Here is a 16,978-nt window from a genome sequence, read left to right on the forward strand (position 1 = left end):
CAGCATCCACAACAGACAACACTGAAGGGATAGCCTAGCTGCTCCACCTGGGCTGACCACTCCTCTCATTTTACAGATGAGGAAACTGAGACGTAAAGACTTCAAGGGCTTGTTCCAAATCACGCAGGAAGTTAATAATAGAGCCACGTTTGGAACTCAGTTGTCTTCTCAGTGAAGTCTGCTTCCCATTGGCCCAACTGTACCTGCTTTCTACCCCTTCTCTACTGCATCATATAGAGAAAAGAGACTAGAGGGATTTTATTTTAATGGTGGCATTTAAAACATATAAAATTTTGCAGCTCCTCGCTAAGACTACATTAAGTCACAAAGTTATAAATCTGGAAATAGCAGATAGCAGTGTGAATAGCAGTGAAATTTACTTAGGATTTATTTAACTAGTGAGGTTAAAGTATTGTATTGACTAGCAGGGTGGTGACGAGGTTTTGCACAAAGAAGGAAGAGACTTAGTCTGCTTCTCCTTCTGTCACTTACCAAAATAGAGGCTTGGGTCCCAAGAAGCCAAAGCTGCCATGTCCATGAAATGGGACCAATAGCACTGTGCTTGCCTTAAGAAGTTGCTATGGTGACCTCCCGTCTGGTTCTAAGCAGCGATTCAAAGCTATGTGTTTCTACTTTCCACCAACAACTATAAAAATCGAAAGTCAGGAACAAAGTTCTTAAAGATTCTGTGAATGAGAATCATCACTTATTTCTCCTGAAAGAGTTAAAAAACAGAACAAAATAAGACAAACAAAACAAAGAGCTCTCAGGTGTTAGTCATTTTCTGGAAAATGCTATTTGAAAATCAGTACATTTTATGGCCCTTTCTGCAGAATTATGAATTAATATGTATTCATAGCCTAAGGCCAAAATATCCCAGGATGCGGAAAAGTTGCTATGCATCTATGACTGTTCTCTAAGCTTTCATGGTAATTTGCATTCGCTGGGGAATCAAATGGATCTGTAACACAAAATTACATTAATTTATTAGTAAGTAACGGCATGTCTTAAGGAGATTCAAAGTGATCATAAGTCAAAACATCTTTGGCGATTAGCATTGCAATGAATGTAAAAACGCAGCAGGGGTGGGGGGACGTAGGTGGGTGTGGGTGGAAATGAAGGTCCTTTTCAGAGGTCATTTGCAAGAACATCTTATATATTTACATGGCACGTGGCCAAACTAGGAATTCTGTGTAGTCTGTGCAAGTGACAGTCATGTTAAAATTCAACAAGAAGAAACAATTTAAGAACAAACTTTAAAAGCAGCTTTTGGGAGAAGAAAGCAAATGAAACAAAGGAGTGATTGAAGTTAATACTTTTAAGATTACCTCAATAAGAAAAGAGTTGTTTAAAAATCCAATGTAAATATGTTTCTTAAAGATTTAGGTGTACGGCTTAGTGTTCAGACATGCTTTTGTGAAAGGATGAATCTACGTTTTCCAAAATGATCCAAATTATGTTTCAAGTTGTTGTGCTTAAACCTTGAAGTAGAAATAAAAATTCAGAAAAAGGTACATATGCTTGTCATGACTTGCTAATTAATTCACGATTTCTTCTATCTCAGGACTTCCACCTACCTATAACTTAAAACTGTGGCTCTCGACTTTAGTATGCATAGGAATAACAGAAAGAGCTCATTAAACATGGATATTCCAGGCCACCCCCCAATTTTGATTTGCTCAATTTAGGGTAATGCTCTGGAATCTGCATTTTAACAAGACCTACAAGAGGTTCTGATACAGGTGAACTGTAGCCCACACCTTGAGAAATACAGCCTTGGACCAATTTCCAAGGGTGAACTCTGAGTTGACACCTTTATGTTGGAGTGGCTGGTTGGATATAACATATGCTCTCATATATTGTTCCTTCTTATGAGCATAAATCTTACCAAATCCCTGTGTCTGGTAGCACAGAGCCAGGACAGAAAAGAGTTCCTGACCTTGGGAAAATTTCCCAGTTTCCTCATATTTAAAATAAGAGAGTTGGACTAAATGCTGTCTAGACTCCTATGTAGTTCTAATAGTTTATATGCATATCTGATGCCTGGCAAATATTTTGTAAAGATTATGACTCATGTGTTGGCCAATGTAGACGGAATGAGCCAGGAAAAAACAGAGATCAGTCTTTGGGTCATTAAATCAGTTAAAAAGATGAAATAAGATTTCCCCTCAGCCCCAACCTAAGGAGCTAGAAGGTCAATTAGATAATGAACCCTGTGCTTAAATTAAAAAAGATCTATGTTGTTTTCCTAAAACTTTATGCAACTGTCTACATATAATTATCAGAAATTAGATGTATTGATTGCCAAGTTGCCATCACTGTGTGGATGGTTGACAATTAGTATGAATAAAAATCATGCTTAGAATCTTTTTAAATAATCCTGTCACCAACAGAGTAAACACAACCAACGTCAATTGTGTTACAAATAATTGAATTCAGAAGGTTCCCATTTGACTAACTCTACGTTAAGTGAAAAACCAATTTCTTTGCTTCATGCTATCGAAATAGTTTTTTTTATATGATATAGGGACTGTGAGATTAAGTTACAGGAAACAATAGTAGGCTATTCAAACAGAAACACTGGAAAAAACTCAGTATTAAAGAAATCACGACTTAATTTTTTTGGTGTGCATTTTACACAAGGCCATACATGGTACCTTAATGATATAAATGGAGTAAAAAAAAATCTGTTGGTTGAGGGTTGATTCCAGTCATAAATACTAATTTACTCTATAGTTCCCTAAAACTACTATAGGTAGCAATAAAAAAATTACCCATTCTTATGATTATTTATTTAAAACAACAGCATGTTATGTAATACTGGTACTTAATATTTTTAAATAATGTACTGCTTTTAAGACATTTGCAAATAGCTGTAGCAAAGCCTATGGATATACGGTAGAATCTGTTTTGTTTTGTTTTCTTTCAGCAGTGGTGGTGGTGGGGGAGTTTGAGCTCCTCAATTGGACCGTAAACTTAAGAGCAAGGACCATACTCTTTATGTTATTTCTAACGCCAACTCCCTGCCTCTACCCTACCTGCCCTGGTGTTCACCATATGTTAGATTCTTAATAAAACTGTTTGATTAACTAAAGATGGTTATGCAACATTATTTGCAATTTAAAGTTTTTAATGGGAAATATTTCCTCATCACAATTCTCCGGGTGTGGTACGGAATCACTGTTAGGATCTAATATTTCCATTTGCAACTGTACACACTCATCCCAACATATTCAGAAGCTTCCTTAAAAGGAGAGAAAACCCAAAAAACAAATGACGAGATATATTAAAAGGCTTTATTTACAATAGAGAAATTTTACAAATATAGTTTTTAAAAATTATGTGTCGATCTATCATTTCCCGTAACATTAGAGATTTATATAAAGTTGGAAATGACAGAATGGATTTAAGTACAAATCAAAAACAATCAATGGAAAGAACTGGTAGTACATATGAAGGCATCATGACAAACATCACTGAGTTCTATAAACTGCCATACAACTTATATGCGTAATATTAATTGCACGACGTATCCCAAACAAATGCAGAAACACAAAATTAAGTGCTATTTTAATTATTCACCTTTTGGGATGTGAAAACATATGTAAACTTAATTGCACAGTTTTTGCTGAAAATGAATGAAAGACAGCATTTACCTAAGGACTTCAGTTGTTTAAAATAATTAGTGCAAAATATAACTTTAATTAAATTACATCACCATAATATTAATCTCTTATCTTGTTTACATTTTTGGTGTTTTGGGTTTTGTTAAAATATCCAAGTTCTAGAATCGAAATACCTTTGTTCTTGCCACTGGCCGAGCAACACGCAGTACAATCTTCTTGCCTATTTATTCCAGAATACAAAAGGTACGTCATAGTGCAGTGCGTACATACAACCTGATTTTAATATCCTATCTGCTGCAGAAATACCTATCAGCTTGTGCTCTTTCAAATCAGATTGAAAAGCAAAGAAAATAAATTAATTTAAATTGCTAGTCCAAGGACATTCATGTGAAAATTATAATCTAAATACATATGGCCCAATTTTAACAAGAATCTTCTATATTTTGCCTTTAAGTCCTGGGAATAGCAATCATGACGTACTAAGGGATCTTTTTTTCACTTACTAATTTTATTGACTTATTGTTTGAATGAATAATATTGAAAAAAAGGGCAGGTCACACAAGGTGGACTAAGTCTATTGAGATCTAAGAAAATAACTGTCTTAAAAAATATTAGGTTGAATCACATGAAATTGCTGATACTGAACAATCTTTAAACTAGAAATGCCTCAATTTCACGTGCTTCAGCCTAATCCATGGGGTTGCACTGATCTATCTGACCACTGTAGTTGAAAATGCAGGTGGTCAAAATCTTTGTACCTCAGTATATGCATCATCATATTAGCCCTTTCATGGGAATATATATAAAATATGAACAAATATGGTAAGAAAACACAAGGTGTCACTAGATCTATTTTTGGGAAAACCATTCATATCTCAAAAAAGGCTTTGAAGAGTCATGTAACCATAATTATTTTGAGCTGTTATAGGATTGTAGGGGATTGGGAGTGTCCATTCCTATATATTACTTCTAAGTGGAAATCGCTATGTTGAATTTAACCAGACAAAATACACTACATCCTAATTTGACCTAAAAGTTTATTAGATTTTCCTCAATTGACCATGAATAGATACACTGGCAAAAATTCTTTCAGAGTTAAATCCTGCTTTCATAAACTGAAATGAAATAATTTACTACATTTGAGAAAGGGCTCTTTTCAAATCTGAAAAACCTGAACGAAATGTAAAGGTTTCTTTTTTTCGAGAAAAAATAATTAAAGGTGAAATGCAAACAAAAAACCATATGAAATACTCACCCTCTCTTCAGAGAGAGCCCCAATTTCTTCATATATTCAGATAAAAGCAAAAGCTAACACACTAAAAGTTATACAATTTCCCTTTAAAAAATATAATTCGGTTAACAGCAGAGCTCTGAAAAACTGGAAAGCTCACTTCACTGTGTGGTAGAGAATGGAAGAAATTAACCAGTACATGATCCAGAGATGACACAGGGCATTTAAAGTAAACCTTGAGAACTAATTCCCAAATTAGGGAACACTAATATAAGTGACCAACAAAAATATACCATGGATCCAATGAAATGAGGTCAAGAGGAGATGATCCTTCTGGAATGACATTCTAATTTGAATTAAAATGTGAGTAAAGTATTTTAGAAGACATTCTATCAAATAATGATAGACCTGCATAAGGAGGCTTGTCACAGTTATAAGATCTGTCTCTGGTGGATAGACAAACCAGATTAACACGAAATTGAAAAGGAAAAAGCTTTTTTGTTATTTATTATTATGGCTTTTTGCAACATGGCAAAACATTACAGCTTAAAGCAGACATCATCTCCTCATAGAGGAGGAAAAAGTTTTGCAGTCAAATCAAAATTGTAATTAAGAGGTCATTGGTACACCATTCTATTTAGTTTAATAAAAATGATACTACACCTTCATGAACTCCAGAGATAAAAGATTACTTCAAACAAACAAACAAACAAAAAACCATGTGATTCACTGAATGAATAATAAAGGCTACAATTAGGAATTTAGGTCCATCTATGCCTATGGTAATAAAAGACTGCAAAACATAAAAGACTGCAAAACAATTTTAAAACTTAGAATAATCACAGACCTATTAATAAAAATTCATCATATGTCTGATCACCAGAAAAGGAATTATTAAGGTATGCAGTGAAGGGAATGGAGGAGAGTAAAATACAAAATGTCTTTTTATTTCTCATTGACTTCAACTTTCTTTATATTCCTAGAGAGTACAGGGAGGAGATGTGCCTCGGTATTGAAGATCCAGTGTTCCAGTGGAAGTAGATCGTCATCAGAAAATATTAAGTACAAATATCTGGAGAGAGAAACATGGGTATGTGAGGCCTGAGAGACCCTGTCAGCCAGTGAAACCACAAAGAGACAGAAAAAAAACACATCAATGTCTCCATTCATCTTATGGGAGAATCATGGACAACCGTCAAGTATAGCAAAACCTTAAGGGGTATACTCATTAATGCCGAAGAAAGAAGCTGCTCTGTGCTTTGGTCCCTGTGTACGAGAACCATACAAAGCAGTCCCAAGTTGTCGAGCTTACATGATGATGAAGACACACCTGCAATTACTGCCGTGCACCTAGAATGGCATTCGGAAGCAGTCATGCCTGATGTTATTTGAATGTGTTCATGATAAAGACAACTAGAAAGAAGATCTCTTCAGGTATCTTAGTCACATACAACCAGAATAATTTTTACTTACTTTAGTGTTTCTGCCAGGAAGAAACTCTGCTGCACATCATCATAGCTCTCCTTGTGGAAGTAAACATCCCTGAGGCCTGAATAGCCTCCTTTCACTCTGCAGTGTTTCTCCAAGGCCTAAATCACAATGAGGAGGGAAAAAAATGGTCACATTCCAGTAAACTGACTGTCACAAATTTTTACCATTAGATTGTCACATTTAACTAAAATAAGGATTCAAATGGAATGATAGATTGCAATAGTTTCAGGTGAAAATTTTAAAAAACATAACGTAAATGCAAATAAAGTATGAAAAGTTAAAGGACATATGGACGGTATATCTCATCTAATTGGAAACACTTCTATATTTAGTTCTGGAATTTCAGTGATTTTTACCATTTCTTTTTATGGTCTAGAGCAGGATGCATCAAACTACAGACCACAAGCTATATCCAGCCTGCTTTTTGTTTTTGTAAGTAAGGTATTATTGAACCACAGCCACACTCACTTGTTTACATATTGTGTGTGGCTGTTTTTTCACTACAATGGCAGAGTTGAATAAATGCATAGGGCCCCCAAGCCCAATTCTCTCTGGCCCTTACAGAAAAAGTTTGCTGACCCCTGGTCTAGAGAGATTGTTCATGTCAACTGGGATTCTAAACCGCTGGTTGAGAAAGTGCACTGGAACCAAAACAGCTGCTACTATCGTCAGAATATCTTATTTAAAAAAAATTGACTGTGGAGTACTGAGTGATATTGGTGACTGACAGATATAAAAGAGAAAATGGAAAGCAGTGAAAAAAACATGGCTGGTATCCATTTCTGAAATACATCTTTCTTTTCTTTAGTCTGAGATGGAAGAAAGATGGGATGAAACCACTGGTAACTATGAGGAGAGAAATGAGCCTACATTTCTATAGCTGCCTGACTACAACGAGTACTACAGTCAGAGATGGGGAAAGACATGGGTTGGGCAGTGTGGGAACGAAAATTTAGGTAACACCTAAAATAACTTGCCTTCCATTCTGTCAGCTGCTGCTAACCTGACTGCTCTTTGTATTTGGAAATTACATTGGCTTGCTTTGCTGGTTACCAGGCATAGTCATCTCCAGGAAAGTTATTTTCTATTCACCACATCCTATTAATTCTAAAAACTAAAAGGTCAAATGAAGATTTCCACTGTATACAAACTGTCACTGGAAATCTGGTTCTAATTCATAGAATGTGTACAAAAATAATAAAGTGTAAGCCTAAGCCCCTTAAAATTTTTAATGAGATAAAGAAAACATAGGAAACATGAAAAAAATGTTACTCTTAGGTTCTCACGTCATTATTCATTTATTTTTCAGTTTTCTTTTACAGATTACAACGCTTTTCCTCTTTTTTTATGTGCATAATTACATCATATTTTCCTCCCATTTAGCTCAACTACCAATATATGGCATAGGTCTTGCCATGTTACTTGAGAAAAATCTTCATTGGCTAGAAAAGGGCTTTGGAAGAAAGCACGGCTCTAAACATGTGGAGCCCAGAAAACGTGGGATGGATGAGGCAAAGGCAGGGAGCAGGAATGTGGTGCTGAGAGCTCAGCTTCCATCTGCAGACACTGATAATGAGGATATTGATTCTGCACCCTAGGGCTGGAGGGCAGAAGGGAGAGAGCATGGGGCCCAGAGGAGAAGCATTTAATTACCAGGTGAAAGAAAATCTAACTGGCAGGCTATGTGAATAAAAAACACCCATCTCCTGGTTTGGTACTGTTTAAAAGCCCCGGGGAATATCTATCTCCTGGTTTGGTACTGTTTAAAAGCCCCGGGGAATATAAGAACAATTAACTTAAAAAAAAAGCTTCGATTATATTCTTAGTTTCAGACAAAGAGCTAAGTGGGGGAAAAGCCTGAAGAAAGGAACTTTCAGGTCCTATTATATTTTTCCTTCCTTCTTTTTTGATAACAGTTCTTTTTGATAAAAAGTCAAATGCCAGATACATGCAGTAGGCCAAAAATTATTTATGAAAAAGGAAAAAAACCCCAAGATTTAGAAGAAATGGGTAAATTTGTTATTACTGAACATAATGAAATCCTATTTCTAGACATCTCCTTAAAAAAAAGATCTTATCCACAGATGTTTTTCTTGGTTTGCCCCTTGAAGTTTTTTGGTAATAAAGAAATAAGCTAAAGAGAGGGCCAGGCATGATAACAGCTAACCCTCCCTCCTGTAGAAATTTCTATAAGCTCCTTCTTTTATTATAGAAAAAAGAGTTGTTTTGGGGGTAGGCACTGCCCAAACGTTTTTCATCTTTTCAGATCACCTCCACTCATTCTTTTTCTCCCCCAATCCTGATGTGGTGAACCAGAGTAGTCAAGAAGACAATCTAACGTTTTAGAGGTGGGGGCCGAATCCCAGCTCCAGACTCCCTAGCTGCGGCCTCAGTTTCCTGGACCCAGGCAGCATGCCTTTTCTCAACATGAGGTTGTCCTGAGAAAAAAACTCAAGACTAGTCCAGAAGATGGCAGAGGAGTAAGATGTGGAGATCACCTTCCTCCCCACAAATGCATCAAAGATACATCTACACATGGAACAACTCCTACAGAACACCCACTGAACACTGGCAGAAGACCTCAGACTTCCCAAAAGTCAAGAAACTCCCCACGTACCTGGGTAGGGCAAAAGAAAAAAGAAAAAACAGAGACAAAAGAATAGGGACAGGACCTGCACCTCTGCGAGGGAGCTGTGAAGGAGGAAAGGTTTCCACACACTAGGAAGCCCCTTCATGGGCGGAGACAGGGGTTGGCTGGGCGGAAGCTTTGGAGCCACGGAGGAGAGCGCTGCAATAGGGGTGCAGAGGGCAAAGTGGAGAGATTCCCCACAGAGGATCGGTGCCGACCAGCACTCACCAGCCTGAGAGGCTTGTCTGCTCACCCGCCAAGGGTGGGCGGGGGCTGGGAGCTGAGGCTCAGACTTCGGAGGTCACATCCCAGGGAGAGGACTGGGGTTGGCTGCGTCAACGCAGCCTGAAGGGGGCTAGTGCGCCACAGCTAGCCAGGAGGGAGTCCGGGAAAAAGTCTGGAACTGCCTAAGAGGCAAGAGACCATTGTTTTGGGGTGCGTGAGGAGAGGGGATTCCTTCCCTGTCTGTCCACAGAAGGCAGAGCACTGCCTAAACAAGCTCCAGAGATGGGCACGAGCCGCAGCTATCAACTCGGACACCAGAGATGGGCTTAAACACTAATGCAGCTCCTGCCGCCACCAAGAAGCCTGTGTGCGAGCACAGGTCACTATCCACACCTCCCCTCCCAGGAGCCTGTGCAGCCCGCCCCTGCCAGGGTCCTGTGATCCAGGGACAACTTCCCCGGGAGAATGCATGGCACGCCTCAGGCTGGTACAATGTCATGTCGGCCTCTGCCATGGCAGGCTCGCCCTGCACTCCGTGCCCCTCCCTCCCCCCGGCCTGAGTGAGCCAGAGGCCCCTAATCAGCGGCTCCTTTAACCCCGTCCTGTCTGAGCGAAGAACAGACGCCCTCAGGCAACCTACACGCAGAGGCGGGGCCAAAACCAAAGCTGAACCCCAGGAGCTGTGCGAACAAAGAAGAGAAAGGGAAATATCTCCCAGCAGCCTCAGGAGCAGCGGATTAAAGCTCCACAATCAACGTGATGCACCCTGCATCTGTGATATACGTGAATAGACAACCAATCATCCCAAATTGAGGAAGTGGACTTTGGGAGCAACTGTAAACTTGGGGTTTGCTGTCTGCGACTGACTTGTTTCTGATTTTTATGTTTATCTTAGTATAGTTTTTAGTGCTTGTTATCATTGGTGTATTTGTTTATTGGTTTGGTTGCTCTCTTTTCTTTACTTAATTTTTTTATTTTAATAATTAAAAAAAATTTATTTTAATTATTTAATTTAATTTATTATTATTTTCTTTCTTTTTTTCCTCCCTTTTCTTCTGAGCCATGTGGCTAACAGGGTCTTGGTGCTCTGGCTGGGTGTCAGGCCTGAGCCTCTGAGGTGGGAGAGACAAGTTCAGGACACTGGACCACCAGAGATCTCCAGGCCCCACATAATATCAATCGGCAAGAGCTCTCCCAGGGATCTCCATCTCAATGTTAAGACCCAGTACTACCCAATGGCCAGCAAGCTCCAGTGCTGGATGCCCCATGCCAAACAACTAGTAAGAGAGGAACACAAACCCACCCATTAGCAGAGAGGCTGCCTAAAATCAAAATAAGGTCACAGACACCCCAAAACGCACCACTGGATGCAGCCCTGCTACCAGAAAGACAAGATCCAGCCCCACTCACCAGAACACAGGTGCCCGTCCTCTCTACCAGGAAGCCTACACAACCGACTGAAGCAACCTTACCCACTGGGGTCAGACACCAAAAACACCAGGAACTACGAAATGCAGCCTGCGAAAAGGAGACCCCAAACATAGCAAGTTAAGCAAAATGGGAAGAAAGAGAAATATGCAGCAGATGAAGGAGCAAGGTAAAAACCCACCAGACCAAACAAATGAAGAGGACATAGGCAGTCTACCTGAAAAAGAATTCAGAATAATGATAGTAAAGATGATCCAAAATCTTGGAAACAGAATGAAGAAAATATAAGAAACGTTTAACAAGGACCTAGAAGAAATAAAGAGCAAACAATGATGAACAACACAATAAATGAAATTAAGAATTCTCCAGAATGAATTAACAGCACAATAACTGAGGCAGAAGAACGGATAAGTGACCTGGAAGATAAAATAGTGGAAATAACTATTGCAGAGAAGAATAAAGACAAAAGAATTGAGGACAGTCTCAGAGATCTCTGGGACAACATTAAACACACCAACATTTGAATTATAGGGGTCCCAGAAGAAGAAGAGAAAAAGAAAGGGACTGAGAAAATATTTGAAGAGATTATAGTTGAAAACTTCCCTAATATGGGAAAGGAAACAGTCAGTCAAGTCCAGGAAGCACAGAGAGTCCCATACAGGAAAAATCCAAGGAGAAACACACCAAGACACATATTAATCAAACTATCAAAAATTAAATACAAAGAAAACATATTAAAAGCATCAAGGGAAAAGCAACAAATAACATACAAGGGAATCTCCATAAGGTTAACAGCTGATCTTTAAGCAGAAACTCTGCAAGCAAGAAGGGTGTCGCAGGACATATTTAAAGTGATGAAAGGGAAAAACCTACAACCAAGAGTACTCTACCCAGCAAGGATCTCATTCAGATTCCAGGGAGAAATTAAAACCTTTACAGACAAGCAAAAGATAAGAGAATTCAGCAGCACCAAATCAGCTTTACTAGAAATGCTAAAGGAACTTCTCTAGGCAGGAAACACAAGAGAAGGAAAAGACCTACAAAACCAAACCCCAAACAATTAAGAAAATGATAATAGGAACATACATATTGATAACTACCTTAAATGTAAATGGATTAAATGCTCCAACCAAAAGAGACAGACTGGCTGAATGGATACACAAACAAGACCCGTATATATGCTGTCTGGAAAAGGTTCACTTCAGACCTAGGGACACATACAGACTGAAAGTGAGGGGATGGAAAAAGATATTCCATGCAAACAGAAATCAAAAGCAAGCTGGAGTAGCAATTCCCATATCAGACAAAAATCAACTTTAAATTAAAGACTATTACAAGAGACAAAGAAGGACACTACATAATGAAGAAGGAATTAATCCAAGAAGATATAACAACTGTAAATATTTATGCACCCAACATAGGAGCACCTCAATACATAAGGCAAATGATAACAGCCATAAAAGAGGAAATTGACAGTCACACAATAAGAGTAGTGGACTTTAACACCCCACTTCCACCAATGGACAGATCATCCAAAATGAAAATATATAAGGAAACACAAGCATTAAATGACACATTAAACAAGATGGACTTAACTGATATTTAGAGGACATTCCATCCAAAAACAACAGAATACACGTTCTTCTCAAGTGCTCATGGAACATTCTTCAGGATACATCATATCTTGGGTCACAAATCAAGCCTTGGTAAATTTAAGAAAATTGAAATCATATCAAGTATCTTTTCTGACCACAATGCTATGAGACTAGATGTCAATTACAGGAAAAAAACTGTAAAAAATACAAACACATGGAGGCTAAACAATATGCTACTAAATAACCAAGAGATCACTGAAGAAATCAAAGAGGAAATAAAAAAATACTCAGAAACAAATGACAACGAAAACACAACAACCCAAAACCTATGGGATGCAGCAAAAGCAGTTCTAAGAGGGAATTCTGTAGCAATACAATCCTACCTCAAGAAATAAGGAAAAAGAAAAATCTCAAATAAATTTACACCTAAAGAAATTAGAGAAAGAAGAACAAAAAAATCACAAAGTTAGCAGAAGGAAAGAAATCATAAAGATCAGATCAGAAATAAATGAAAAAGAAATGAAGGAAACAATAGCAAAGATCAATAAAACTAAAAGCTGGTTCTTTGAGAAGATAAACACAATTGATATACCATTAGCCAGACTCATCAAGAAAAAAAGGGAGAAGACTCAAATCAACAGAATTAGAAATGAAAAAGGAGAAGTAACAACTGACACTGCAGAAATATAAAGGATCGTGAGAGATTACTACAAGCAACTATATGCCAATAAAATGGACATCCTAGAAGAAATGGACAAATTCTCAGAAAAGCACAACCTTCTGAGACTGAACCAGGAAGAAAGAGAAAATATAAGCAGACCAATCACAAGCACTGAAATTGAAACTGTGATTAAAAATCTTCCAACAAACAAAAGCCCAGGACTAGATGGCTTCACAGGTGAATTCTATCAAACATTTAGAGAAGAGCTAACACCTATCCTTCTCAAACTCTTCCATAATATAGCAGAGGGATTCTACGAGGCCACCATCACCATGATACCAAAACCAGACAAAGATGTCACAAAAAAGGAAAACTATAGGCCAATATCAGTGATGAACATAGATGCAAAAATCCTCAACAGAATACTAGCAAACAGAATCCAACAGCACAATAAAAGGATTATACACCATGCTCAATTGGGTTTTAACCGAGGAATGCAAGGATTCTTCAATATATGCAAATCAATCAACGTGATACACCATATTAACAAATTGAAGGAGAAAAACCACATGATCATCTCAATGGATGCAGAAAAAGCTTTCAACAAAATTCAACACCCATTTATGATAAAAACCCTCCAGAAAGTAGGCATAGAGGGAACTTAACTCAACATAATAAAGGCCATATATGACAAACCCACAGCCAACAACATTCTCAATGGTGAAAAACTGAAACAACTTCCACTAAGATCAGGAACAGGACAAGGTTTTCCACTCTCACTGCTATTATTCAACATAGTTGTGGAAGTTCTAGCCATAGCAATCAGAGAAGAAAAAGGAATCCAAAACGGAAAAGAAGAAGTAAAACTGTCACTGTTTGCAGATGACATGATACTATACATAGAGAATCCTAAAGATGCTACTAGAAAACTACTAGAGCTAATCAATGAATTTGGTAAAGTAGCAGGATACAAAATTAATGCATGGAAATCTCTTGCCTTCCTATACACTAATGATGAAAAATCTGAAAAGGAAATTAAGGAAATACTCCTATTTACCACTGCAACAAAAAGAACAAAATACCTAGGAATAAACCTACGTAATGAGACAAAAGACCTGTATGCAGAAAACAATAAGACACTGATGAAAGAAATTAAAGATGATACAGAGAGATGGAGAGATGTATATACCATGTTCTCAGATTGGAAGAATCAATATTGTGAAAATGACTATACTACCCAAAGCAATCTACAGATTCAAGGCAATCCCTATCAGACTACCAATGGCATTTTTCACAGAACTAGAACAAAAAATTGCAAAAGTTGTATGGGAACACAAAAGACCCTGAATAGCCAAAGCAGTCTTGAGAAAGAACAACGGAACTGGAGGAATCAGGCTCCCTGACTTCAGACTATACTACAAAGCTACAGTAATCAAGACAGTATGGTACTGGCACAAAAACAGAAATATAGATCAATGGAACAGGATAGAAAGCCCATGGATAAATCCATGCACATATGGTCACCTTATTTTTGATAAATGAGGCAAGAATATACAATGGAGAAAAGACAGCCTCTTCTACAAATTGTGCTGGGAAAACTGGACAGCTACATGTAAAAGAATGAAATTAGAACACTCCCTAACACCATACACAAAAATAAAATCAAAATGGATTAAATACCTAAATGTAAGTCCAGAGACAATATAAAACTCTTAGAGGAAAACATAGACAGAACACTCTCTGACATAAATCACAGTAAGATTCTTTCTGACTCACCTCCTAGAGAAATGGAAATAAAAACAAAAATAAACAAATGGGACCTAATGAAACTTCAAAGCTTTTGCACAGCAAAGGAAACCATAAGCAAGACGAGAAGACAACCCTTAGAATGAGAGGAAATATTTGCAAATGAAGCAACTGACAAAGGATTAATCTCCAAAATATATAAGCAGCTCATGCAGCTCAATATCAAAAAAACAAATAACCCAATCCAAAAGTGGGCAGAAGACCTAAACAGACATTTCTCCAAAGAAGATATACAGATTGCCAACAAACACATGAAAGGATGCTCAACATCACTTATCATTAGAGAAATGCAAATCGAAACTACAATGAGGTATCACCTCACACCAGTCAGAATGGCCATCATCAAAAAATCTACAAACAATAAATGCTGGAGAGGGTGTGAGAAAAGGGAACTCTCTTGCACTGTTGGTGGGAATGTAAATTGATACAGCCACTATGGAGAACAGTATGGAGGTTCCTTAAAAAACTAAAAATAGAACTACCATATGACCCAGCAATCCCATTACTGGGCATATACCCTGAGAAAACCATAATTCAAAAAGAGTCATGTACCACAATGTTCACTGCAGCACTATTTACAATAGCCAGGACATGGAAGCAACCTAAGTGTCCATCGACAGATGAATGGATAAAGAAGATGTGGCACATACATACAATGGAATATTACTCAGCCATAAAAAGAAATGAAATTGAGTTATTTGCAGTGAGGTGGATGGACCTACAGTCTGTCATGCAGAGTGAAGTAAGTCAGAAAGAGAAAAACAAATACTGTATGCTACTACATAAGTATGGAATCTAAAAAGAAAATGGTTCTGAAGAACCTAGGGGCAGGACAGGAATAAAGATGCAGACGTAGAGAATGGACTTGAGGACACAGGGAGGGGAAGGGTAAGATGGGACGAAGTGAGAGAGTGGCATGGATATATATACACTACCAAGTGTAAAACAGATAGCTACTGGGAAGCAGCTCCATGGCACGGGGCGATCAGCTTGGTGCTTTGTGACCACCTAGAGGGGTGGGATAAGGAGGATGGAAAGGATATGCAAGAGGGAAGAGATATGGGAATATATGTATATGTATAGCTGATTCACTATGCTATACAGCAGAAACTAACACAACATTGTAAAGCAATTATACTCCAATAAAAATATTAAAAAAATAAAACAAAACTCAAGATGAAGACACGCTTAGCACAGTGACAAGGGCCTTTCAGATGTTTAGAGAGACCTAGCTATTTTTATTTTTTGAGGCTTTTGGTAAGTTAAAATGAAAAAAGGTGGGGGGATGCTGAAGAGGCATTTTTAACTTTCAAAAAATGAAAATCCTTCATGTCAAGTCTAAATTTTAAGACTTTAGGGATGTGAAGCTGGGGACAAGCAGCTCTCCTGGGCCCCCCGTAATAGGCCCTGGTTTTACAGTTTTTCCACAGTGGAAGTGGCAATGTAACCAGGCTGGTTAGTCTGATCAGAACATCATTTCACCACAATCTGTTCTGGGGCTCTCAGCCTCTGGGCACGAGTTCCTCTAAAAAGAGAGCATGAGACAAGGATTGGATGCAGGGAGATTTTGGGGGAGGTGATATCAGGAAGTGAGCGAGTGAGTGGGGAGAGTAAAACAAGGAAGGGAGAAGGGCCAGTGAAATACACGTTGAGCAGGTCACTGCTGTGTGCATGGGGGGGGGGCTTGCTCCTGCTGGAAAACCTGTAAGGAACCATCTAGAATGCATCTCAGAATTACTCTTCAGAGGAGCAAAGACTGGATAGTTATCCATCAACTCTAAAACCTCACTGGCCTATTGAAGACCAAAATAATTCCCAATCACCAAGGCTTAGATGAACCTCAATTTTAATATACTTTTTTCAGAGGAAAAAACATAAACTTAAAGAAACTGAAATTACAACTGACTAACCATAATTAGAAAATTATGCAAAAGAAAGAGGCCTAAAAAATTGCTATTACTTAAAATGATTGACAACTGGTTATAAGACACACATTAAATGAAGAGGGTTAATAAGCAAGATTCATCAATGGCTTTCTGAGATATCAGTTAAATTTTACATAAAGGCAATATTCATTTTAGATTTCCCAAGAGAAGTTATTCCTAATGGTTTTAAAAGACAGCTAGCTTTCTAACAAAGAGTGCTAGACAATAAGAGAATGTAATTAAAGCATTTGCTTGTTCTTATCCCCTGAATTCCCTTTCACTCCTTTTGGAATAATAGCTCTTAAAATTAGACGTTGTGGGCTTCCCTGGTGGCACAGTGGTTGGGAGTCCGCCTGCTGAT

The 16,978-nt window shown here is 38.0% G+C and overlaps 1 protein-coding gene across 11 annotated transcripts in view; it reads right to left on the bottom strand.

Annotated features, from left to right (window-relative positions):
• MAN1A1 (mannosidase alpha class 1A member 1) overlaps positions 1–16,978 on the bottom strand; it is a 212,548-nt gene that overhangs the window by 37,904 nt on the left and 157,666 nt on the right. For 5 of the 11 annotated variants that reach the window (XR_004022419.2, XR_004022421.2, XR_004022420.2 and 2 more), the window contains exon 11: positions 6,331–6,446. Coding sequence is in view for 2 of the 11 variants with exons in the window: in XM_022555421.3 (XP_022411129.1) it covers positions 5,803–5,929; positions 6,331–6,446 (243 nt within the window). In the remaining 9 variants the exon portion in view is untranslated. Of the gene's footprint in view, positions 1–492; positions 716–741; positions 1,482–3,274; positions 5,930–6,330; positions 6,447–12,226; positions 12,333–16,978 lie in introns of those variants that run through there. The other 6 variants (XR_016395186.1, XR_016395185.1, XR_016395188.1 and 3 more) reach the window with 6 other exon arrangements.

Source organism: Delphinapterus leucas, chromosome 12 (genome assembly GCF_059928025.1).
Source record: "Delphinapterus leucas isolate spDelLeu-1000000601 "Yukka" chromosome 12, BTC_Dleu_Yukka2, whole genome shotgun sequence".
Classification (NCBI taxonomy): domain Eukaryota; kingdom Metazoa; phylum Chordata; class Mammalia; order Artiodactyla; family Monodontidae; genus Delphinapterus; species Delphinapterus leucas.